Source organism: Macaca fascicularis, chromosome 1 (genome assembly GCF_037993035.2).
Source record: "Macaca fascicularis isolate 582-1 chromosome 1, T2T-MFA8v1.1".
In the NCBI taxonomy this organism is placed as follows: domain Eukaryota; kingdom Metazoa; phylum Chordata; class Mammalia; order Primates; family Cercopithecidae; genus Macaca; species Macaca fascicularis.
In genome coordinates, this window is record NC_088375.1 from 69,143,725 (window position 1) to 69,169,839 (window position 26,115).

At 43.9% G+C, this 26,115-nt stretch overlaps 1 protein-coding gene across 4 annotated transcripts in view; it reads left to right on the forward strand.

Annotated features, from left to right (window-relative positions):
* The window catches only part of TRAF5 (TNF receptor associated factor 5), a 46,939-nt gene that overhangs the window by 12,511 nt on the left and 8,313 nt on the right, over positions 1 to 26,115 (forward strand). For 2 of the 4 annotated variants that reach the window (XM_045396589.3, XM_045396593.3), the window contains 6 exons: positions 14,115 to 14,333; positions 15,278 to 15,335; positions 17,241 to 17,342; positions 20,782 to 20,979; positions 21,612 to 21,689; positions 22,000 to 22,074. In XM_045396589.3, the coding sequence (XP_045252524.1) occupies positions 14,116 to 14,333; positions 15,278 to 15,335; positions 17,241 to 17,342; positions 20,782 to 20,979; positions 21,612 to 21,689; positions 22,000 to 22,074 (729 nt within the window). In that variant the 5' untranslated portion in view covers position 14,115. The remainder of the gene's footprint in view (positions 1 to 14,114; positions 14,334 to 15,277; positions 15,336 to 17,240; positions 17,343 to 20,781; positions 20,980 to 21,611; positions 21,690 to 21,999; positions 22,075 to 26,115) is intronic. The other 2 variants (XM_005540755.5, XM_074035762.1) reach the window with 1 other exon arrangement.

The following is a 26,115-nucleotide window of genomic DNA, read 5'->3' on the forward strand; positions in this document are numbered from 1 at the left end:
TGCCCACGCACTAGCTGTGTGATTTGGGGAAAGTTGTTTAAGAACTTGAGGCCTCGGACTCTTCATTGGGAATATGATGAGGATAGCAGTATTGCCACAGGGTTAGTGTGGAACTGTGTATGATATTGTATGTGAAAGTGCAGGCTGGAAATTCCTAGTACATGTCAGGTTTTATTATTATCATTATTGTTATCATCATTATCTTGAGAAACCAAACTGTGGATCTCCTAGGACTAACCAGAAGAGCTGCCAGAGGCCTGGGGATCATAGCAAACCCAACAGGCCCTGCTTCCACCAGAGCAGGTATTCTGTGTACTCTTTTATTTATTGATGTTTCTGCATGAAATTCGGTTTGGTAAGTTCCGCTGTGAAACAAGGCAACACTTGGGTAGCTGTTCCCTTAAGTCCTTCCAGAGCTGACAGGCTCAGTTGTGGGGTGGGGGGTGGAGAGGGTGGGAGAATCCACTCCCCCAATCTATCTACTTCTCTTGGATCTCCTCTCTGGGCTCCCTACCCGCTCTCCCTCTTCTGTTGCCCTGATCAGGCCCATGAGTCCCAACAGCCTGAAGGCTGCATTTTTCAAGTCACACTCTAGGATGCCTGCCTGTATGTGGGCTGGGCACCTAGGGTGTGCCTGGGGTGTATCTGGGGTAGCCCACCCCAGGAAGGGTCTCTCATCTGCTTCCGCCATGGACTGGACCACAGCTGGCCTTGCCGCCAGGCGGGAGGGGATTGCCCTGTGTGCCTCTCACAACACGTACCCCAGCCACAGCCCTCACAGCTCTGGGCAGTAGGAAGTTGGCAGTATGTCACATGTCTGTGGTCAGCCTTGGAAATGTAAACTTACACAAAGGCAGCTGTGGATGAGCATTTGTGGGAAGGTGGGGCACCGCTAGAATGATGTTGACCTTTGGTAGCTAAAAGTCACCAAAAGGTCATGCCACGGTTTCTAAATACTCATTGGTACTTCTGTTCTGTAGCCCGTCTAGGGTGGTCTCAGGTTTCTCCCCTTTCTTCAGAGTACCCTTAGGCCCTGGAGGGTGGGGCTGGGTAAAGCCTGGGTTCAGTCCTCATTTGAAAATGTTTCTGAATTCCAAGCTAAATCTAAACCGTTGTCTGTTGGCTGTGCATCGAGGGGTCACTGCAGCCTCATTCACTTTACGAGTATTTGTGCTCTTCGTACTTGTCTTTGTTTTTGTTTTTTGAGACGCAGTCTTGCTCTGTTGCCCAGGCTGAAGTGCAGTGGCGCAGTCTTGGCTCACTGCAACTCCCGCCTCCCAGGTTCAACTGATTCTCCTGCCTCAGCCTCCTGAGCAGCTGGGATTACAGGTGCGTGCCACCACGCCCAGCTTTTTGTATTTTTAGTAGAGATGGGGTTTCGTCATGTTGGCCAGGCCGCTCTCCAACTCCTGACCTCAGGTGATCCACCCACCTCAGCCTCCCAAAATGCGGGGATTATAGGCGTGAGCTGTTGGGAAAAAGCTGAGTGTTGGGAGGGAAACTGAGGCAGGACTTGCATAATGTCCTTGGGAATATGTCTAGACTTGCTGGCTCCTTGCTTCTAGCCCTCCTAGGCTCCTATTCCCATTATCTCAAGTAGCAGAACATGTTCCATATAAATGCTAAACCATCACAGCTGTAAATCATGTGCTTAATGCAACGTGTCCTTTTGACCTCCACATTCTCACCGCCTGTTTCTCTGTTGGATTACCAATAAATAGCGTGGGCTCCCAGAGCTCGGGGACGTCCCAGCCTCCATGATTGCGATGGCTTCTTGGTGTCCCACTTTATCTCTCAAACGGTCTTTTTCTCAATCCTTTGAGTCTGCCGGCCTTTGTCACCCCCATGAGCTGGTATTGGGTCTGATCACCCCAACAGTGAGCCACCGCTCCTGGCCTCTTTGTACCTTCTTTGTAAGCAAGGAGGATGGTCAGGAAGGGGGAAGGGGGAGAGAAGTGTGAGTCTGAGATGACAGCCCCATAGCTCCATGCAGTGGGCACACCCACCCCCATTTGGGAATGCAGTTGAGCTGGCAGTAGGCAGCCTTTCCGATGAAGAGAAGCCTTTCCAATGAGGAGAAGTTCTTGAGCTGAGTCAAGAACAAAGGGCAGAAGGCTGACCTAGCCTTGGGGAACCCTGTAGGAGTGGAATGCTGGCAAGGAGCTACTGAGAGGTGTGGTTCAGAGCTGGGAGGAGAAGCAACAAATACAGAACCCTAGGGCCAAGGGATCAGGGAGTTTCAAGAAGGAAGTGCCAAATGTCACATAAAGAGCAGGAGGGCAGTGATTTAGGAGAGACTAGTCAACAAATGTGATGATGTGATTACTGTTTAGATCATCAAACTAACATAATATGCTTTCCCAGACTACGTATGGCCTCATATACCACATCCCCGGATGATTCGGGCCTGCTGACTTATTCCAGGTAGAGTACAGATGAGCTTGGGAGGGCCAGGAAGGCTTCAGAGAGGCGCTGATGGGATCTGATAAAGGATACAGGTCTGTGGGTGCCACCTGGGAGGTGTGTTTCCATCGGGCACTGCTCTAGAGCTGGGAATGGGAAGGAGAAGAGGGGTAGGGGGAGAAAGAGGTTGATGGGGCATTGCCGGGCTGAGGATGGAGAATGGGTCGGAGCTCCAGCGGATGGGGAATTTGGGCCCATGTGCTGCATTTTTGTTTCCTCATCAGTGTTTGCCTATGGTAGGTTCCCAGCAAAGAAATGATTTACAAAAAGTGACTGAATCAATAAATGTTTAGTGCAAGATAGTCCAGTGTAACCATGAATTCAAAATTGGGTGAAATGAGGAGGCAAATAGCATGTCAGGCAGTCAGGTTATCTCAGAGTGGGGGACGTTGATGGAGACACTCAGGGACAAGTGCTTATTAATAATAATAGCCCTTATGACACCTCTGTGTACTACCACTATAAGCTCTTCACGCATAGAGGGGCAGCAAACTTTCTGTAAAGAACCAGGTAGTAACTATGTGTTTGAGGCCTTGTGGGCCATGTGGTCTGTGGGGCAACTGCTCAGCTCCTCTGTGGTAGCACATAAACAACCATAGACAATGTGTAAGTGAATGAACATGGCTGTGTTCTAATAAAACTTTATTACAAAACAGGTGATGGGCCAACCCCTGATGTATATGGTATTGACTTATTTAATCTTCAGAAGTTCTATGTGGTAGCTACTGTTATCGTTATCACCATTTTATTTTTTTATATTTTTCTTTTTTTTGAATTTTGATAAGTCCTACTTTTTTATTTTTATGGGTGTGTATTAGGTATATATGGGCTACATGAGATATTTTGATATGGGCATACAATGCATAATAATCCCATCAGGGTAAATGGGATTATTATCTCAAGCATCTATCATTTCTTTGTGTTACAGTCATCCCAATTCTTTTAGTTATTTTTAAATGTACAATAAATTCTTGTTGACTACTATAGTTACCCTGTTATCAAATACTAGATTGCATTCTATATAGCTATTCTGACTATATTTTTGTACCCATTAATCATCCCTACTTCTTCTCCCCAACACTTTCCCAACCCCACAACTATTCTTCTCAGCCTCTAGTAACCATCCTTCTACTCTCTGTCTCCGTAAGTTCAATTGTTTTAATTTTTAGCTCCCACAAACAAGAACATGTGAAGCTTGTCTTTCTGGCCTAGCTTATTTCACTTAACATAATGTTCTCTAGTTCTATCTATGTTGTTCCAAGTGATGGGATCTTGTTCTTTTCTATGGCTGAATACTGTGTATATTTACCACATGTTTTGTATCCATTCATCTGTTGATAGATGCTTAGGTTGCTTCCAAATCTTGGTTCTTCAGTGCCGCAGTAAACATGAGAGTGCAGATGTCTCTTCAATATTCTGATTTCCTTTCTTTTGAATATATACCCAGCAGTGGGATTGCTGGATCATATGTAGTTCTGTTTTTAGTTTTCTGAGGAACCTCCATACCATTCTTCACAGTGGCTGTACTAATCTACATTCCTACCAACAGTGTACGAGGGTTCCCTTTCCTCCATGTCCTGTCCAGCATTTCATTTTACAGATGAGGAAATGGAGAAGCATAGAGACCAAGTAATTTGCCTAAGGTCACATGGCTATGAAGGTGTATGGGCAGGGTTTGAATCCAGGCAGGTCTACTCCAGAGTCCATGGTGGTAATTGCCATGCCATGCTGACTCCCGGAACCTTGGAGGGGGAGGGAGGAACCCCAGCTCCTCATCCCCTGAGGGCCTCCACCACTACCTGGCAGTAGGAACTCACTAGGCCTCCATTTCCTCATTTAAAAAAATGGGGAATAATGATTATATTTTTTATGTGTATATATATATATATATATATCTCTCTCTCTCTCTCTCTCATATATTACCCTGTCTCCTATGCTGGAGTGCAGTGGCGCCATCATAGCTCACTGTAGCCTTGACCTCCTGGGCTCAAGCAATCCTCCCACCTCAGCCTCCTGAATGGCTGGGATTACAGGCTTTAGCCAACACACCTGGCTGAGGGGTTAAAATGAGCTAATGCATATAAATTAGCTGTCTCTGTGCTTGGACATAGCCTCAGTACTTGTACTCCTAACCCATATCTGACTCCAGCATTAGGCTCCATTCACTTCTTTTAATACCCTTCCCTTGCCCTCTGCCTCAATAGGAACTCTCCTAGATTGTCTTCATGGCCCTTTCCCACTGTGGCCTCACACTAACTCTGAGTTTCCACATTGATTATTGAGTCATCTGGGTTATTGGGTACTCTGGCCTGGGGACTAAGGAGAATAGCCCTGCCCTTGAGGAGCTCGAGGAGCTGTCCCTAGGTAGCAGTGGGGACTGTTACAGAGCTGGAGCCAAGGATGGGGGCCGAGCGCACCAGAGTTGAACAAGGCTTCCTAGTGGAGAAAGCTGCTGTGTGGGAAGATCAGTAGAGCTTTCTTTGTTATTTTTTCCTCTTGGTCTATTTTTTCCTCTGAGAGCAAATCTAAAGGTCTCCTGGATACCTTAAAAGTACCACCTGGAGTCAGGTCGACTCTACATGGTTCCGAGAAGAGTTCCACTAAAGGCATCTCTGTAAGTGTGACTGACTTGAGGCAGCAGCAGCTTCGGCCATGTCAGCGTGGGTGTGCAGCCTGGAGGGTTGGGGCGGAGGATGCCCTTCAGCCTTTGCGCTCCCATCTACTCACCAACAGTGCTTGCTGTACCACCAGTAGAATGGGGAACCAGCGGTTTCCTGACAACTTGGAGAGAAGTCACAGTTCTCTTTAAAGTAATTAAAATTATACTCACATCATTCTTTGTCCTGTTCCCAAGACAACGTTCTTCTGTGAAGGCGTAAGGAAAAGCAAAGAAAACATACGCTTATCTCTGCCTCTAAGACATCAAAGCCAGTCATGCTGGGGCAAGGACGGTGCGTCGGTGGACTGCAGTCACATGTTTTCTGGTTGTTGTGGTGTCACCTGGTCTCTGCATGAGCTCCCGGCCACATTAGGTGCAATGGAAAATGGCCTTATTGGTTCTCCCTTTCTCCAAGGCCTTCATCTTTGACCTGCCTGGTTAAAGGGGTTTCTTCTGCAATTTTTGAGGGAAGACCTCTCCGGGCCATCACAGACAGAAGCTTTGGAAAAACTGTGAGACCATTTCAGTTCTCCCTTGTGCCAGGAGGGTAGCCTAACAGATAAAGTGCCTTGTCCTCCTTCCTTTTCCTTTCCTTTTTTGAGTTAGGGTCTTTCTCTGTCGCCCAGGCTGAAGTGCAGTGGCATGAACAATGAACACAGCTCACTGCAACCTTGACCTCCCAGGCCCAAGCGATCCTCCTGCCACAGCCCCCCAAGTAGCTGGGACTATAGGCATGTACCACCACACCCTGCTAATTTTATTTATTTGTTTATTTATTTATTTTGAGACATAATTTTGCTCTTGTTGCTCAGTCTGGAGTGTAATGGTGCAACCTCAACTCACCGCAGCCTCCCGGGTTCAAGAGATTCTCCTGCCTCAGCCTCCCAACTAGCTGGGATTACAGGCATGCACCACCACGCCCAGCTAATTTTGTATTCTTAGTAGACACAGGGTTTCTCCATGTTGGTCAGACTGCTCTCAAACTCCCAATCTCAGGTGATCTGCCCACCTTGGCCTCCCAAAGTGCTGGGATTACAAGCATGAGCCACTGCACCTGGCCAACTAATTTTTGTAATTTTTGTAGAGATGGGGTTTTGCCATGGTTGCCCAGTTGGTCTCATACTCCTGAGCTCAAGCAATCTTCCTGCCTTGGCATCCCGAAGTGTTGGGATTACAGGCGTGAGCCACTGTGCCCAGCCCCGCCCCCCTTCCTTTTTTTTTTTTGCTTCCTTGTAGTAACTGTTCTTCCTGGAAGAACAGAATCACAGGATTCAAGGCCAGCCATGACCTTGAGAGAGAACTGCCTATCCTAGCAGGAGAGCATCTGGAACCCACCCAGGGTATGGATTCAAGAGACCCGTTGGGTCACTGCATCTTGGGATTAAACATTTTAACTTTTCTTTACCACCAGCCACAGTCTCTCCTCTTTAAGCCCAGGACCCATTGGTGGGCCTTGGGTGGGTTTGGGGAATAACATATTTGTATCCTTCCCATGCTGCTCAAGTGGGTATTAGGCGGTTGACCAACACTGCCAGTGAGACCTGAGCAGAGCTGACAAATGGACAGTTTGGCTTCTAGCAGCCCATCCACAGAGAGAGGGGCCATCTGGTGTCATTAGAGCCATGGAGGAACACCAGTCACTGTTGAGATGCTGCTCAGCACCCAGGGATGGGGGAGAGGTCCCCTGGCTTCCCCCTCTTCCCACCCCAGTGCCTCTCATTGGCTGAACCTCGCCAGAAGCCAGGGAGCCTGGAAAACAATTGGTGGCATCAATTTTTACCCTACCTCATGGTGCAGAACTAAGCAGAGCAAGAGTAGGGAGTGGATCTGGGCAAACAGGCAAATGACTGGCTTGTTCCCTTAATTTCGCTTCAGCTACAGTTAATTGCTAACCATTCTAGAACTTTCGTGATACCGGGAAATTCTTTAATCTCTTTCATCTAGAAAATGCCTCCTCTTTCTTCAAGACCAGCTGAGATGATTTCTTCTCTGTGAAATCAGCACAGACACCTCAGAAATTGTTAGCTACCCCACACCTAGGCTCTACCAGTTCTTTGTCGGAATCTCTGTTTGTAGTACTTGCCAGCGGGATATTGTAACTGATCATTTTTGTTCCTTGTTTCTTCTGTCCTTGGAGGGCTTCAAGGGCAGATGCAACGTCACAGCCTCTGCATTCTCAGGACCTAACCCAGGGTCAGTGCAGGGATGTGCAGATGAGTGGGCTGTGGGGTGTCCTACTCACGGTTTCATGGATGGTGAGTGGCAGAGCAGAGACAGAGGTCTCTGGTCCTGTGCCCTTTTCACTCTGGGATTTTATCTGTAGTAATCAGTAATTCCCCAAGAATCAGAGCTTGAAAACCCTGGAGACAAATTTCATGGACTTATGTCTTATGCACTATAACATAATATATGTAAAAACTCCCCAATTTTTCAAATCTTCATTAATCCAAACTGGTTGTTGGCAGGGGTGTGGAGGTAGTATGGATAGACAGACCAGGATCTACCTTTCTTTGTTAAATCTTTCTTAAACTCTGCAAAACACATATCTTTTTTTGTTATGACTGAAGGATAAGCTCACGTTGCTTCAGAATGTGAGAATATTTATCATATGTTCTCCAGAAATCTGTAGAGATATGTAAGTAAAGAATTTAAATGGTGGCATCCACAGCTTTCCTTTGGAATTCCTAAAAAATTCTCATGGAAAAGATGCATCAATTTATGAAACAAGAAGATGGCATTTCAAATAAACTCAGCAAGAGTTCTTAGGGAATAGATGGGATATGACTTTCTCTTGTCTCTTTGGGCTTGAGTTAACAACTCTTCAGTAGGAGTACCATACTGTACATCCCATTGATGGCAAGAATAAGAATGCCCTTGACTGCAGAAAGGTGATATATAAGCTCTATTTTTAGCACTTTTGATATGTTTTATTTTTCTCCTGACTTGCAAGAACTGAGCTTCTTTGTGGTTCCTGGTACGTAAGCTGTTATACACAGAGGGGAAAGATTTTAATAAAATTGAGTGCTTACTCATTTCCACTAAATAGCTGCCTGGGAATGACAGAGTACCAGCTGAAAATATCTAATTAATTAGATAAATATATTTGTTAGGTAAAAAAGCATAGCCTTTCTAGTTCTGCTGTTGGGCTCTCTCATGTCAGTGAAGACAGTGGGTCCAGGCTTGAGGAAGCTTCAGAAGGAGACGGACCCTGCCCTGGGAGGCATCACAGCTCTGTTGATATACCAGAACCTCACCCAGAAAGACACCTCAAGTCCACATCTCAGAGCTGAACATAAATGCTTATTTTTTACAATGTATGATGAGATTAAAAACCCAATTTCATAAAAACAAATACTGGACAAAACAATAACAGATTAGAAAGTGAACAAGGTCAGTGAATGACTTAGGCTTGTTGAATAGGCCTGGGAAATAAACACATGGATGGGGAGAGGAAGGATAGGGCATTCAGTCCTCTGCTGACTGTTCAGCAGGAGCAAGGAGACTGTACGAGTCACATGTGCTGTGCCTGCTGGGACAAAGCTGACAAGACAAGGGCCTGCACAACAGCCTAGTAGAGCAGTGGTTTCCAAAGTGTGCTTCAAAGGCCCCTGGGGTGCTGGAACAGCTCTTACTAGGAAAACACTTAATGGACTCTTACTTCAGGTGAGTTCAGGTAAGAGCCAATTGTGTGCATCTCTTTCACAGTTCCAGTTCAGTGACCTTTTGCATTGTTACCTTGAAATTAGCCATAGTGGAAGTGTTTAACTACAGAAATTGGCAAATGCTACAAACTGGAGCTTTCCCCTAGTTGAGCAGATTATTAAACGTTTACTAGCACAGCACTGCCTGCAGCTCCCTGATACACTTTCCGGGGATCTGCATGGTCAAAACTATTTTCATAATAGTACTGACATCATTTGCCATTTTTACTCTTCTTTTACAAATGCGCAGAGGTGTTTTCCTGAACAGACTGAATGTGGGAGCAGACATGAGAATCCAGCTATCTTCTATTAAGCAAGACATTAAAGAGATGTGCAAACATGTAAAATGGTGGCACTCTTCTCACTAATTCTTTTGTTTTGGAAAATGGTTATTTTTCATAAAAATATTATTTGTATTAACATATAATTGGCTTATTATCTTGAAGTAAATACTTTTTTAATTCCTCAATTTGACTCTCAAGTATGGCAAATATGAATAGATATAATTTGCATAAACAAAAACTCTTAGGGATCTTCCATTAAAAAAAGACAAAATTTTATTTTAGAGCAGTTTTAGGTTCACAGCAAAATTGAATGAAAGTCTGTTTATCCATTCTTTCTTTCATGGATTGTGCCTTTGGTGTTGTACCTAAAAAGTCATTGTCAAACTCAAGATCATCTAGATTTTGTCCTATGTTATCTAGTAGGAGTTGTAGGTTTTGCATTTTACTTTCATATCTGTGATCCATTCTGAGTTAATTTTTGTGAAGGTGTCAGGTCTGTGTCTAGCTTCATTTTCTGATATGGATGTCTAGTTGTCCCAGCACCATTTGTTGAAAAGACTATCTTTGCATCATTGTTTTGCCTTTGTCCTTTTGCCAGGGGTCAGTTGACTGTATTTATGTGGGTCTATTTCTGGGCTCTTTATTCTGTTCCATGGATCTATTTGCCTGTTCTTTTGACAGTATTCCACTGTCTTGATTACTGTAGCTTTATAATAAGTTTTGAAGTTGGGTAGTATCTTTCATCTTCAGTATTGTGCTCTTGTGTTGGATCTTTGGCTCCTCAAGTTTTTTTTTTTTGTTTTTTTTTTTTGTTTTTTTTTTTTGTTTTTTTTTTTTGAGACGGAGTCTGGCTCTGTCGCCCGGGCTGGAGTGCAGTGGCCGGATCTCAGCTCACTGCAAGCTCCGCCCCCCGGGTTTACGCCATTCTCCTGCCTCAGCCTCCCGAGTAGCTGGGACTACAGGCGCCCGCCGCCTCGCCCGGCTAGTTTTTTGTATTTTTTAGTAGAGACGGGGTTTCACCGTGTTCGCCAGGATGGTCTCGATCTCCTGACCTCGTGATCCGCCCGTCTCGGCCTCCCAAAGTGCTGGGATTACAGGCTTGAGCCACCGCGCCCGGCCGCTGGCTCCTCAAGTTTTAAGAGTGTTATCTTAGACCAGGTGCTGTGGCTCATACCTGTAGTAATCCTATTGCTTTACTGAGCTGAAAGGATTGCTTGTGGCCAGGAGTTCAAGACCAGCCTGGGCAACATAGTAAGACCCTTGTCTCTAAAAAAATAAAAATAAAAAAAGTTAGCCAGGTGTGGTGGCACACACCTGTAGTCCTAACTACTGGGGAGGTTTAGGTGGAAGGATCACTTGAGCCCAGGAGTTGGAGGTTACAGTGAGCTATGATTACACCACTGCCCTCTAGCCTGGGCTACAGAGTGAGACCCTGTCTCTGAAAAAAAAAAAGAAGAGTGTTATCTTAGTGCTGCCATCACAAAATACCTCAGATGGGTAATTTATAAAGAACAAAATGTATTTCTCACAGTTCTGAAGGCTGGGAAGTCCACAATCAAGACACCAGCAGATTCTGTGTCTGGTGAGGGCTCACTTTCTGCTTCCAAGATAACAGCTTATTGCTGCATCCTCCAGAGGAGATGAACACTGTTCTCACGTGGGGAAAGGTGGAAGGGCAAAAGAACCTAGCTAGTTCCTTTGAGCCCATTTTAAGGTCACTGGTCCCATCCATGGATACACAGCCCTCATGACTTAATCACCTCATAAAGGTCCCACCTCTCAATACTATGACACTGGACCTTAGGTTTCAACATATGAATTCTAAGGGGGACACATACATTCAAATCATAGGGGGTCCTGAGACCAAAAAGCTGGAGAACTACTGTTGTGGCAAAAAATGGACATACACACAGATGCGTTCCATAGATTCTTGTGTTAGGAAGAGTGTAGCGTGTAGTGGAGGGGAACCTGAACTGAGTTTTGTACTGCCTCATTCTGGGGACTGAATGAGCCTGTTGCTTTAGGTACATCTCTGAGAGTCCAAATTTAGATGCTGTGTGACAGACTTGGGCCTGGCCTCAGAAGAGAATCTCAGAGGGACATAGAATATGACATCAGGGCACAGGATGTGAAGTGCCAACCTCCCCAGGAACGAGGGAACACAAAGCAGAGTAAGGAAGTTTGAAAGTGGTTCTTCGAGTTCTCTGAGAGAAAGGTGCGTCTTGGTTATTAGGGCTGTGCATGTAAATAAAATGTTTTGCCTCTTCATCTTCAGAATTAAAACTTTTGTTAAATCCCAAGAATCAGCCATGTTACAGGTGGGAACATTTGTATCTTACACTGCTTACCTACCACCCTTGAAATTTTGCAGGAAACACTAGGGAAAAGGTGGAGCTTTGGTCTCAAACCCCCGACTTTTTATTTATTTATTTATTTTTGAGACAGGGTCTCTTGCCCTGTCACCCAGACTGGAGTGCAGTGGCATAATCATGACTCAGTGCAGCCTCTACCTCCCAGGCTCAAGTGATCCCACCTACCTCAGTCTCCCAAGTAGCTTGTGCAAAGGCCCGGTGGCATAAAGTGTGGTGTATTAGAAGAACGAAAAAAAAGCCTGTGTGGCTGGAGTACAGAAAGCCAGGGAAGAGAGGTCCAGGATGCTGCTGGATTGGGGAGGATACAATCTTGAGCCTGCTTAGCATTGTCGACTTTCTCTCAGAGCCCTGAGAAGCCACTAAAAGATGAAGGGAGATAACCTTACATTGTACTTGGCATTTTGAAAGTCTCATCCTGGCTCTAGTATGGAGAGTAGATTGGAGAAGAAAGCAATGAATGAACTCGTATTTAGTTCAGGTGAGAAATGATGTGGCTTGGTACTTGTCTTAGCTTGGGCTGCTATAAGAAAGCACCATAGACTGGGTAGCTTATAAACTACAGAGGTTTCTGACGGTTCTGGAAGCTGAAAGCCCAAGATCAGGGTGCCAGTGTGGTTGGGTTCTGATGAGGTCCCTGTTCCGGGCTGCAGACTTAACTGCTGTATCATCACATGGCAGCAAGAGGGCCAGGGACGTCTCTGGCATCTTTAGAGAGGAGGTCTCAACATGTTGCCTGGGCTAGACTTGAACTCCTGGGTTCAAGCCATCTTCCTACCTCAGCCTCCTGAGTAACTGGGACTACAGGTGTGCACCATCATTCCCGGCTCTCTCTTGTCTCTTTTTTTTTTTTTTTTTTTGAAACGGAGTCTTGCTCTGATGCCCAGGCTGGAGTGCAGTGGCACGATCTCGGTTCACTGAAATCTCTGCCCCCTGGGTTCACGCCGTTCTCCTGCCTCAGCCTCCCAGGTAGCTGGGACCACAGGCATCCACCACTGCGCCTGCCTAATTTTTTGTATTTTTAGTAGAGACGGGGTTTCACCGCATTAGCCAGGATGGTCTCTATCTCTTGACCTCATGAGCCGCCCGCCTTGGCCTCCCAAAGTGTTGGGATTACAGGCGTGAGCCTCCATGCCCAGCCTTCCCTGGCCTCTTCTTATAAGGGCACTAATCCCATTCATGAGGTCTCCAATCTCATGATTTCGTTACCTGCCAAATACGCACCTCCTAATACTGTCACATTGGGGGTTAGAATTTCCACATATGAGTTTTGGGGGGAATACAAACATTCAATCTACTGCAATGGCAGTGATAGATACTCTGAGTAATATATTTGTGTGCAAGAAGTCATTGGCAAACTCAAGATCATCTAGATTTTATCCTATGTTATCTTGTAGGAGTTTTATAGCTTTGCATTTTATGTTTGTGTCTGTGATCCATTCTGAGTTAATTTTTGTGAAGGGTGTCAGGTCTGTGTCTAGCTTCGTTTTCTGATGTGGATGTCCAGTTGTCCCAGCACCATTTATTGAAAAGACTTATCTTTGCATCATTGTTTTGCCTTTGCTCCTTTATCAAAGGTCAGTTGACTGTATTTATGTGGGTCTATTTCTGGGTTCTCTATTCTGTTCCCTGGATCTATTTGTCTATTCTGTTGATAGTACTACACTGTCTTGATTACCGTAGCTCTATAATAAGTTTTGAAGTTGAGTAGTGTCAGTCCTCCAGCTTTGTTCTTCTCCTTCAATATTGTGTTGCTGTGTTGGGTCTTCAGCTCCACAGGTTTTAAGAGTGTTATCTTAGGCTAGGTGCAGTGGATTACCCAGCACTTTGGGAGCCTGAGCCGCAAAGATCACTTGTGTCCAGGAGCTCAAGACCAGCCTGGGCAACATAGCGAGACCCTGTCTGTATTAGTCCATTTTCATGCTGCTTATAAAGACATACCCAAGACTGGGCAATTTATAAAAAAGAGAGGTTTAATGGACTTACAGTTCCACGGGGCTGCAGATGCCTCACAATCATGGCAGAAGGCAAGGAGGAGCCAGTCATGTCTTACATGGATGGCAGCAGGCAAAATGAGAGAGAGAGAGCTTATGCAGGGAAACTCCACCTTATAAAGTCATCAGATCTCATGAGACTTATGCACACAAGAACAGCATGGGAAAGACCATGATTCAATTACCTGGGTCCCTCCCACAACATGTGTGAATTTAAGAGAAGTCTTGGATGGGGACACAGCCAAACCATGTCACTGTTTCTAAAAAAAAAAAAAAAAGAATTTTTTTTTTTTTTTTTAATTGGCCAGGTGTGGTGGTGTGTGCCTGTAGTGCCTGTAGTCCCAGCTACTGGGGAGGGATCAGTTGAGCCCAGGAGTTGGAGATTACAGTGAGCCATGATCACACCACTGGCCTCCAGCTAGAAGTCATCTGGTCCAGCCTGTAACCTGAGCACCCCAAAGACATTGTACCTTTGCCAGAGACCCCTGGTGGCAGGAGGTTGTCACTGTTGTTTCAGAGTGACAACAGATGACCATGTGAATGATGTACATTAATTATGAGACAAATAACCAAAGCACCTGATGGCTGTAGTTGTTTCAGTGTTTGCACACTTAATTTTCCTTCTTCTCCCCTGACCCCTGCAGAATGGCTTATTCAGAAGAACATAGAGGTATGCCCTGTGGTTTCATCCGCCAGAATTCCGGCAACTCCATTTCCTTGGACTTCGAGCCCAATATAGAGTACCAGTTTGTGGAGCGGTTGGAAGAGCGCTACAAATGTGCCTTCTGCCGCTCGGTGCTTCACAACCCCCACCAGACAGGATGTGGGCACCGCTTCTGCCAGCACTGCATCCTGTCCCTGAGGTGAGTGGGCAGGGCCTGCAACTCTGGCCATGGCAGGCCCAGCATCCAGGTGGCAACTGTGGCCACTCAACTGTTTTCATGGGTTTTGGAGTTGCTTAACTTGGCCACAGGACCATGACTATAAGGAAGGACTCTCCCAGATCCCTTCTGTGAGGGCCTGAAGAATAATCATTTTTTGGTCACTAATTTACAGATATTCACCTTTTCTTAAAATTCAGACTGCACCTGCTTTGCATGGGAGAGCAGACCTAGACACACACTCCATCATGGGAGCTGGCTGTGGAGAAGGGTTTGAATCTCACAATGTCTGTGTTATAGTTACCCCAATCTTCCCTTGCCTTGAGGAAGAGGTGCTGTGGCTCCTAGAAGGGACCTTGCTGCCATGGATGCTGTCCACTCCTGGGCAGCTGTAAGACCTGGGTCATGCTGTGTTGAGGGAGGAGACCAGGAGAGATGTGGAAGCAGGCACATTTTGGGGGGTTATATAGGAAGCAAGGCAGTCATTTTACCCTGCCAAGCTTTGAAAGGGGGTTATTACAGTGCATCCTCATTCCCTCATGTGTTCGTGCATTCAGCACCTGTGTGTTCTGTGCTCTCATGCTGAAGAGCCACAGCGTGGAACAGGACCCCGTGTCTGCCCTCTAGAATGTCCCAGTCTAGAGACAAATGTGGCACAGTGTGATAAAGGATGGGGACTTTTAGCTCTGTCCAGGGACTCACTGACTGCATCCTGGAGGATGCATGAAGTTTTTCAGGCAAACTGAAAGACTAGGAAGGTGCTGAAGGACAGGTGCAGAAGGCACCTTCTAGGTAGAGGGAATAGCATGTGCAGACAGGGACCAGCCTGCCCAGGGCTAGAGCATGACTGGAGCCCTGGGGCTGGTCTTGGAAATGCTGTTGAGGTAAACAACTAACTCTGACTCTATTTTAATTTTTTTCTCCAGAGAATTAAACACAGTGCCAATCTGCCCTGTAGACAAAGAGGTCATCAAATCTCAGGAGGTAAGAAAGTCACTGCTTTAGTCTAGCAGCTCTCAGGGTGATGGAGAAGAAGTCAATGAATTGGACATTGAGATTGGAGCAAGAGAGTGGTCGAGGGAGACCTTCCTTGAAGTCCATATTCTTCTTCTGTGGAGTCACATCAGACCCTACTCGTAGCCCTGTTTGAGGGGCTTGTTTGGATCTTTATTGACCACACCCCTCCTCCACCCCAAGTCTCCTCTCCTGCTGCTGCTTTATCCCCTTCCTATACTAGCTCTAGCTAATATATTATGGTTTTGATTTGCATTTTCCTGTTGGCTAATGAAGTTGAACATTTTTTCATGTGCTTATTAGCTATTTGTACATCTTCTTTGTTAAAAATGCCTACTTATTTTCTTTGCTCATTAAAAAAAATTGAGTTATTTACCTTTTGTTGAATTATAAGAGTTATTTATAACCTGTAATCCTAGCACTTTGGGAGACTGAGGTAGGCAGATCACATGAGGCCAGGAGTTTGAGACCAGCTTGACCAACATGGCGAAACCCCATCTCTACTGAAAATACAAAAATTAGCTGGGTGTGGTAGTGCACATCTGTAATCCCAGCTACTTGGGGGGCCAAGGCACAAGAATTGCTTGAACCCAGGAGTTGGAGGTTGCAGTGAGCTGAGATCATGCCACTGCACTCCAGCCTGGGTGACAGAGCAAGACTCTGTCTCAAAAAAAAAAAAAAAAAGTTCTTTATATATTCTGGATCTAAATCTCTTAGCAGCCGTTTGGCTGCTAAGATTTGCAAGTATTTTTCTTCCATTCTGTGGGTTGTCCTTTCCCTTTCTTGACAGTGTGTTTGAAGCACAAAATTTTTTCATTTTGATGAAGTCTAATTCATTTGTTTTTTTTTCTTTTTTTGGCTGCTTGTTCATTTTTGGTGTTGTATCTAAGAAACCATTGTCTGTTCCATTGTCATGAAGGTTTTCTCCCTTAAAACTCCCCTTTAAGGTCAGTTTTCTTCCTTTAAGATTCTGTCGCAGGATGTTCAAGCAGAAGCTTTCCTTGAGACTTTAGTCTGCTGTACTTGCGTCTTCTCTATACCCCTTATGATGTGTTTTGCAAATACCTACAACGGGGCTGTGCTGCAGTTCGTGTCTGTCTGACCTACTGTCCAGGGGTTGGCATACTACAGTCTTGGGGCAAATCCAGCCTGCCACCTGTTTTTGTATGGCCTGTAAGCTAAGAAATTCTTTTTACATAATGGTGGGTGCATAGAAACCCTCATATTTTTGCAACTTCTTGTGAGTCTTAAACTACTTCAAAATAAAAATTCATTTTAAATAATCAAAAGAAGAAAGTATTGTGACATGTAGAAATTATGTGAAGTTCAAATTTCAGTGTTCATAAATAGTGTTCTATTGGAATGTAGCTGTGCCCATTCATTTAAATATTGTGTATGGAAGCGTTGAAATGTGGCAACAGAGACGATTGTGATGTGGACTATCTGACCCCTTACAGAGAAAGTTTGCCGATTCCTGGTTTGTGCTAAAATAGCAAGCCAGCACAGCCTCAGTGACACTGTCTGATGAGTAATACATTTACCCTGGGACTGGAAGCTGAAAGCATCACTCTTGACCAAACTTTACCTCCTGACGTTTAAGAATGTGGGATCAGGTTCACCATAAGATTCACCTAGCTGCAGCCTGTTGCACAGGGCATTGTTACCTGGCTTATATGTTTGATGGTTTGTCAAAAGCATATATCTGAGACAGCCTTTTCTTTCAGTGTGGTGTAAGTGTGATATTTTCATTCCAGCTGGTGCCTGGAAGTTTCCACCTGCCTTCTGAGATATACTTGAAGACCAAATTAATAATAGCTTAATTCACATTGCTGTAAAACTTTGGAGTGTGTGAGACCTATTATGTTTATCTTTTAGGTTTTTAAAGACAATTGCTGCAAAAGAGAAGTCCTCAACTTGTATGTATATTGCAGCAATGCTCCTGGATGTAATGCCAAGGTTATTCTGGGCCGGTACCAGGTTGGTATTATTCATGAACAGTATCTGCCTTTGCCATTTTTCCAGGGATATGTATTGAACCCCTTTATGTGACAGTTACTGAGCTAAGCATGGTACAAGGATTCAGTCAATTGCCCTCAAGGATTCCCAGTCTAGCAATACAGGTGGCTACAGTGCTGTAGCCCACCTAGGGCTGAGGTGTGAGTGAAGAGGTTCGTCCTGTATGGAGCGCATGGAGAACATCTTATATCCACTAGACCTTAATTGTGTGATAGGGATCACTGAGCCAGAAGAGAGGGTGTGGGACATGCTGGACAAAACAAACACTCAAGAATATATTATTTTGGGGGAACTGTGTGGGACCCAGGGCATGACTACAGAAAGACACAATTGTGAGGTCCTTCCCCGAAAGCATTTGCTCTCTCACTTGGTGCTGTCTAGGTGTTTCCCAGCAACTGTGGGGCCTGGCCTCATGGGGTTTATGATCTAACACAGATCACTCAGACCAGGACAGAGACAGGCTGTGGGTTAAAGGTAAAGCATTGATAGGAGAGACAAACCAACAAGTTGTAGGGGAAATGTAAGTGAAGGGGAATTGAGTGCCTTTCAAATGAAGTAACCCCAACTGCTCTTCCCTCCAGCTAGGGAAGGTGGTTAAATGGGAAGCTGGAAGTGTGGTACTGCCTGGCAAGCCCATGTCAAGTTTGATCACACTGCATGTGAACATGCCTCAGGCTTCTCTAACTTCCAGGGAATTGCTGAGAGGCTGCTGAAATTTCCCCTGCACACCCACACATTTTGGAACACATATTTCAGATGATTCAGTCTTTTCTCTATCACACCTCCCAATCCCTCAGGCACTGAGCTTATAAATGTGTAAATGATTTCCTTGTTAACCCAGGGATTTATTTGGAGGTTCATAGACTGTTTGTTATGTGTTATGTTTTCATGTGTCCTTTGCCTCTTGTTTGAATAGTCAAGTCCTAGAGCAAGGCCTTTTTTCCAACTTTGTTGTCACTAAGCCTAAAAAGTAAATGAGGCTCAAATGGACCATTGAACAGCTTTAGTGACCAAAACTGGCTTGTGGAGAGCAGGGGCTGGTTACTCTCCACCTGTTTCTTTTATATTTCCCCTCATTCCTTGTTTCCCACCCACCCCCTTGTGTGGTAAGGTGTAGAATCTTACAGGTCACAGAGTTTCGATGAATATTGACTGGGTGAGGGTTGAGGAGTAATATCAACCAATTTTGGAGAAGAGATGGATTCTAACTGTGATCACCATGTGATTCTTACTACCAGAGGTGAAGGAGAATAGCTGTATTTGTTTATCTCACTGTCAAAAAACTGTTTGATTTTCTTCTGAGAAGGGGTCAGTGAATGTTAAGAGTCAAACAATAATAATAATAATAAAGACCCAGATAGTAACTATTTTAGGCTTTGCAGGCCATACAGTCTCTGTCACAATTACTCAGCTCTCCCGTTTGAGAGGGAAAGCAGCTCTAGACAATATGTGAAGGAATAGGTGTGGCTCCTCTCCAATAAAACTTTAATTATAAAAACAAGTAGCAGGCTGGATTTGGCCTGTGAGTCTTAGCTTGCCAATTTTGTCTTAAAGGACCCTCAGAGGGACAAATTCTCTAACATTTTGGTAACTTGCCAGCATGACAATAACTGCAGTGATTCAAAGGTTTTCACTGAGATATGCCTGCTTTTTAACATCTAGAATGTTGGCCAGGCATGGTGGCTCACGACTGTAATACCAGCACTTTGGGAGGCCAAGGCGGGCCAGTCACCAGAGCTCAGGAGTTTGAGACCAGCCTGGCCAACATGGCAAAACCCTGTCTCTACCAAAAATACAAAAATTAGACGGGCATGGTGGCTGGCACCTGTAATCCCAGCTACTCGGGAGGCTGAGGCAGGAGACTTGCTTGAAACCTGGGAGGTGGAGGTTGCAGTGAGCCGAGATGGTGCCACTGCTCTTCAGCCTAGGTGACAGAGCAAGACTCTGTCTAAAAAAAAAAAAGAGAAAAAAAAAAAAACTAGAATGTCCAGCCTGGCCAACATGGTGAAACCCTGTCTCTACTAAAAATACAAAAATTAGCTGGGTGTGGTGCAGACCTGTAATCCCAGCTACTCTGGAAGCTGAGGCACAAGGAACGCTTCAACCTAGGAGGTGGAGGTTGCAGTGAACGGAGATCGTGCCACTTCACTCCAGCCTGGGTGACAGAGAGAGACCCTGACTCAAAAGTAAAATAAAATAAAATAATGTAATATAAAAATAAAAATAAAATAGAATGTGAAGAATCCTGGAGTGAACACTGTCCATGTCATTATTCTCTATGATGATTAAATTAAATCATTTAATATTAAATATTAAATAGTATATATAATGTTATATATTATATTGCATATAATATATTAAATATATATATTATTTATAATGTATTAAATATATTTACATGTAAATAATGTTTATATTTAATAATGTTAAATAACATTAGAGAATATTTAAAATAACTTTTAAAATAAAATTAGGGAATATTTAAAATAAAATTTAAATAACTTACTATTTGTGACAGAGTCTTTGTCACCTAGGCTGGAGTGTAGTGGGACAATCATAGCTCACTGCAGCCTCAAACTTCTGGACTCAACTGATCCTCCCACCTCAGCCTCCTGTGTAGTTGGGACCTCAGGTGCACACTGCAACACTTGGCTAACTAAAAAAAATTTTTGTGTGTGGAGACAAGGTCTTGGGGTCATACTGGACTTGAGTCCTGGCCTCAAGTGATCCTCCCATCTCAGCCTCCCAAAGTTCTGGGATTAAGAGCATGAGCCACCACATGTGGCCAATAAAGTATTATTAATTATTAAAAATTTTCCTGATTTTACCAGTCTGACTATTCCTAGCTTCTCTTGGGCCTGCAAACCTGTATTTCCTCTGCCTCCTGTATCATTTCTGGAATAGCTTCCTCTGCCTTATTTTCGTCTTCTTACTCCTTTCCCTTTCTTCCTTGAGTTAGGATATGCCCTTCTCTCCTTTTTTCTTTTTCCTGTGTCCTTTTACCATCTGCTGTGCAGAGACCCATACTTGATGCTGGGGGTTGGTATGAAGAGTCCACAAAAAAAAAAAAAATGTCCTTGAAGAACTGGTAAATTAAGGAAAATATCCAAGAACTAACCTGAGAATATGAGCACGTTATTAGATCATCTAAAACAAACTTGGTGTACTTCCCTCCTCACCCATCTTCCCCTGTCCTCTGAATTCCCCCCAAGACTGGCTTTCCCATCTCTGGTACAAGCATCCCTCCCCATGCCCTCTCCTCAAGAGAGGCAGTGGGCAGCATCCCCTGAGAGCCTACCCTCTGCCTTGCCCTGTGCAAGCCTTTCTGCCCAGCTGCCCACCCTGTTCTCTCTCCCTCCCTGGGCCTTCCAGCTGACTTCCCTCCTACCACACTGGTCAGCAGGTCCCACTGGCCTGTTGTTATCTGTTGCAGGATCACCTTCAGCAGTGCTTATTTCAAGCTGTGCAGTGTTCTAATGAGAACTGCCAGGAACCAGTCCTACGGAAAGACCTCAAAGAGCATTTGAGTGCATACTGTCAGTTTCGAGAGGAAAAATGCCTTTATTGCAAAAAGGATGTGGTAGTCATCAATCTACAGGTAAAAAACAACACACACAACAGTCATCTTTATGGAGCTAAATTATGCCTGACTGGTCACAGTGAATCAGGTGGAATGCCAGAAGAACATTCCTGCATTTATTTTTGTACAGAATTAGTCTAAAGAATTTGCTTTTTGGAGAGAAGTTCTGTGAAAAGCTTAAAACCTTCTTGTTGGTAGCACTGTCTTCATTTATTATTGGCAAAAATGTTATTTGAACACATGCTGTGTATGTGTAAGGAATGCTGGGCGCTGAGTCACAAGGAGGTGAAGATAATGTCTACGTTCTGAATTCTGCAGTGTAGCTGGGGAGGCAGGATGTAGGCATAAAAAGAAAGCATGGGTACCTTTTACATGTCCCGAAGGAGCTATGCTGGCAGTTCCCCAATCTACCTTCTTTGAGTCCTGTGCTCTATGACTTTCTTTTGAAATAATTGGAAAATTTAATATTTTAATTAAGTTCATTTATACCTAGAAAGTGGACATCTTTAATCCTTTTTTGGAACTAGGCAATAACTTCCTGTAGAGAGTAAGCCACATGACATATATCCCCAAAGAGACACAGGTGTAATCACTGTGAGGCCATGAAAGATAACCCTTGGCTTTGTTTTATTATACTTTGTCTGTTTCAGAATCATGAGGAAAACTTGTGTCCTGAATACCCAGTATTTTGTCCCAACAATTGTGCGAAGATTATTCTAAAAACTGAGGTAACTGCAAATAATCCTCTCTGTAGATTTTATAAAGGAAGATGAAGTTTTAGTAATCATTGTGGTCTGTGTTTGATAAAATCCCAAATATAAGGGCCCAGGGCTTAAATTACACTCATGACCATGACATATCTGCCTTCCCTTCTCTTTTTCTGCAAACTCTCTTCAGTTTTCGTCACAGCTCTTTCTTGCCAGGCCTCTCTCCTTCTCCTGGTCCTTGCCTTCTTCCCAAGCCACCCTTGGCTCCCTGATTGCTGCAGTTGGAAAATAAGTGATGAATTTCTATAGCTTGTGACTCTGCATTTCGTAGGTGGATGAACACCTGGCTGTATGTCCTGAAGCTGAGCAAGACTGTCCTTTTAAGCACTATGGCTGTGCTGTAACGGTATGGAATGACTTTTTGTTTCTGCCTATACATTCTACTGTATAATTTGCTTGGCAAGTTCAGTTTACTCTCTGTTCCATCGAGGATGGAGAATTACAGTTCTGAGAAATCTAAGGCTAATTATTTTAGAGTTCTCCAGAGAAACAGAACCAATGGGGGTATATACATATATAGAGATTTGTTTTAAGAAGTTGACTCTTGCAGTTGTGGGGGCTAGCAAGTCCAAAATCTGCAGGGAAGCTCAGCAATCTGGAAACTCTGGCTGTCTGGAGTTTCTATGCTGCAGTTTTGAGGAGAAGCATTTTTTCTTCAGGAAACCGTAGTGTTTGCTCTGAAGGCCTTCAAATGATTGGATAAGGCCCATCACACTATAGAGGGTAATCTGCTTACTTCAGGTCTACCAATTGTTCTCACCACATCTATGAAATACCTTCACAGCAACATATAGACTTGTTTTGAGCAAACAACTGGGCACCTTAGCCTAGCCAGGTTGACACATAAAATTAACCATCACAATAATTATTTCTTTGTTCTTTTTGTTTTCCTTGAGACAGAGTCTCACTGTGTCACCCAGGCTAGAGTGCAGTGGCGCAATCTCGGCTCACTACAACCTCTACATCCTGGGTTCAAGCAATTCTCCTGCCTCAGCCTCCTGAGTGGCTGGGATTACAGGCACCCTTCACCATGCCTGGCCAATTTTTGTATTTTTGTTAGAGACAGGGTTTCACCACGTTGGCCAGGCTGGTCTTGAACTCCAGACCTCAGGCGATCCACCTGCCTTGGCCTCCCAAAGTGCTGGGATTACAGCACCATGCCTGGCCCACAGTAATTGTTTCTAATTCTGATTCCATTGCCTCCACCTGGTTTGGGAACCTTCTGGGGTTACTCCTCTCATGATTACAAATCCTGGTTTTATGGTGATATACCCTTGTATGTTACCAAGTATACTGAAAAAAAATGGACTTAAAATCGTGTTTTAATATGTATGTTATTACCTTTTAAATACTTTAAAATAATACTCAATGAATTATACAAAATAAAATAAAATAAAAATTGATTTCTATTTCAGTCTTTTTAGTAAATTCCAGACGGAGCAGAGTTTTAGGTATTAAAATATGTCATGCTCTGTATTATCATTCTGTATTTTCTATAAATCTAAAATTATTCCGAAATAGAAAGTTTACTTCAGAAATCATGAAAATACTAGAAGGAAAGATGAGTGATTTTTTTTTTTTTTTTTTTTTGAGACGGAGTCTCGCTCTGTTGCCCAGGCTGGAGTGCAGTGGTGGGATCTTGGCTCACTGCAAGCTCCACCTCCTGGGTTCATGCCATTCTCCTGCCTCAGCCTCCTGAGTAGCTGGGACTATAGGCACCTGCTACCACGCCCGGCTAATTTTTTGTATTTTTAGTAGAGACGGGATTTCACCGTGTTAGCCAGGATGGTCTCAATCTCCTGACCTTGTGATCCGCCCGCCTCAGCCTCCCAAAGTGCTGGGATTACAGGTGTGAGCCACCGTGCCTGGCTGGCCTCAGCCTCCCAAAGTGCTGGGATTACAGGTGTGAGCCACCGTGCCTGGCTGAATTTTTTTATTCTTAAAGAGGCTGGTGCGGTGGCTCATACCTGTAATCCCAGCATTTTGGGAGGCTGAGGTGGGTGGATCATTTGAGGTCAGGAGTTCAAGACCAGCCTGGCCAACATGGTGAAACCCTGCCTCTAACAAAAATACAAAAATTAGCTGAGTGTGGTGGTACACACCTGTAATCCCAGCTACTCGGGAGGCTGAGGTATGAGAATTGCTTGAACCCGGGAGGCTGAGGTTGCAGTGAGCTGAGGTCACGCCACTGCACTGCAGCCTGGGTGATAGAGCGAGACTCTGTCTCCAAACAAACAACGCCCCCGCCCTGCAACAACAAGAAAAGCCCTTTCTTAAATGACTAACATAAAACCAGAAGCCATAATTTTGATAAACTTATAAATATTTAAAACTTCTATATGATTTTTTAAAGTACCATAAATAAAGTCAAACAGCAAACAATGAACTGGAGGGAAAAGTTTGCAACATATGATCAGACAAAAAAAAAAGCGGGGGGCTATTTTCCTTTATATACAAAGAAACCTTTAGTGTTAATAACTTACTCAACTTAATGGAAAAATAGGCAAAGAAATATAGTATATAGGCAGTTCCAGAAAAAAATTCATTTGACTGATAAATGTAAGAAAAGATGTTCATTTCACTCCTAAATAAATGTACATTATAACAAGAAATATAATTTTACCTAATGTCATCAAATTGACAAAGATTAAAACATCTTATGATATCTCACTTTTTTTAGGGTGATTTGGTTATATCTATGAAAATAAAAAAATGAATCCATACATTGTGCATTTCTGCTAGGATTTATGTTACAGATATCCTTTCTTAAATTATACAGTGATTACACATACACAAACACACACAAAGATGTTTATTATTGTTTGTATAGCAAGAAAATCCCACAACAACCCAAAACTAAAAACAACCTGTAAGTCTATCATTAAAACACCAACTATATAATTATATATTCATATGTTAGAATTATATAGCTGATAAAAATAATGAGATATGTAAAAAATTAAATATAGTATGTTCTCATTTGTGTTAAAAATGTGTATATATCCTTACTGACTCTGGTAAGACTAGGAAATTGGGTGTGGAGATGGAAAGAGGAGGCCTTTTACTTATCATTCTTCATCTTATGTTGTTCGACATAAGCACATATTTCTTTTATTTTAAAAACCATTTGAAAAAATGTATATTGTGAGAAGGATTTTTTAAAAAATCTATGAAGAGTCTATAAATTTGTCACATATCAAACCAGAGGTTGTCTTGGCTGCAAAAAGGATGGGGTTTACCTTTCTTGTGCATCAGCACAGTTGTCCAGCTTGGGCAACATGGTGAAACCCTGTCTCTACCAAACAATACAAAAATTAGCCAGGTGTAGTGGCGCACCCTGTAGTCCCAGCTCCTTGGGAGGCTGAGGTGGGAGAATCCCTTGAGCCAGGGAGGCAAAGATTGCAGTGAGCCAAGGTCATGCAATTGTAATCCAGCCTGGGCAACAGAGTGAGACCCTGTCTCGAGGAAAAAAAAAAAAAAGTGCAGAATTGCTTTCTGGCTCTAAAAATGATCTTTACAGTCAGGCCCAAATCTCCAGTTGGTTTGTATTCTAGAACTTGCCTCAGCATCAGAGCTTGGAATGGCTGAGGGAGTTATTCTCTGGAACCTATCACCAAAGAAGCCAACCCTAACCCAAATGGAAATTGATGATAAATATTTAGTTAGACTGCATGGATCACCTTGATGCACCTAACAAACATTTGCTTTTACTGGTAATATAGGCAGGCAGTCTGCAAAAAAAATATTTTAATGATTAGGGAAAAAGCAACCATTTCTTCTTGCAAATGTATTCTGTGGTTTTGAGGGCAACATATATGTATGGGCTGAAATTAAAATCAGGTGGCAATCGTTCTGCCCATGGCAGCCAGTCCATGATTGGAGGCAGCATGGAAATGTGCTTGACAGGAGGAAGAACTAGTGTTGACTTAAAACTGATTTGAAGAGGCCAGGCGCAGTGGCTCATGCCTGTAATCCCAGCACTTTGGGAGGCCGAGGCAGGCAGATCATGAGGTCAGGAGTTCAAGACCAGCTTGGGCAATATGGTGAAACCCCGTCTCTACTAAAAATACAAAAATTAGCCAGGCATGGTGGCATGTGCCTGTAATCCCAGCTACTCAGGAGGCTAAGGCAGGAGAATCGCTTGAACCCAGGTGGAGGTTGCAGTGAGCCAAGATCGTGCCACCGCACTCCAGCCTGGGCGACAGAGTGTCAAAAAACAAACAAAACTGATTTGAAGATAACCCACGAAGGAGATAGGTTTTATATGGGAATAGTTGAGAGATGATAATAACTACGCTTAACCCACAGTCATATACTCCCAGGGCAAGGAAGAAAATCAGCCAGGGCAAGGAAGAAAATCAGCACTGCGAATTTTGGTATTGGCCTG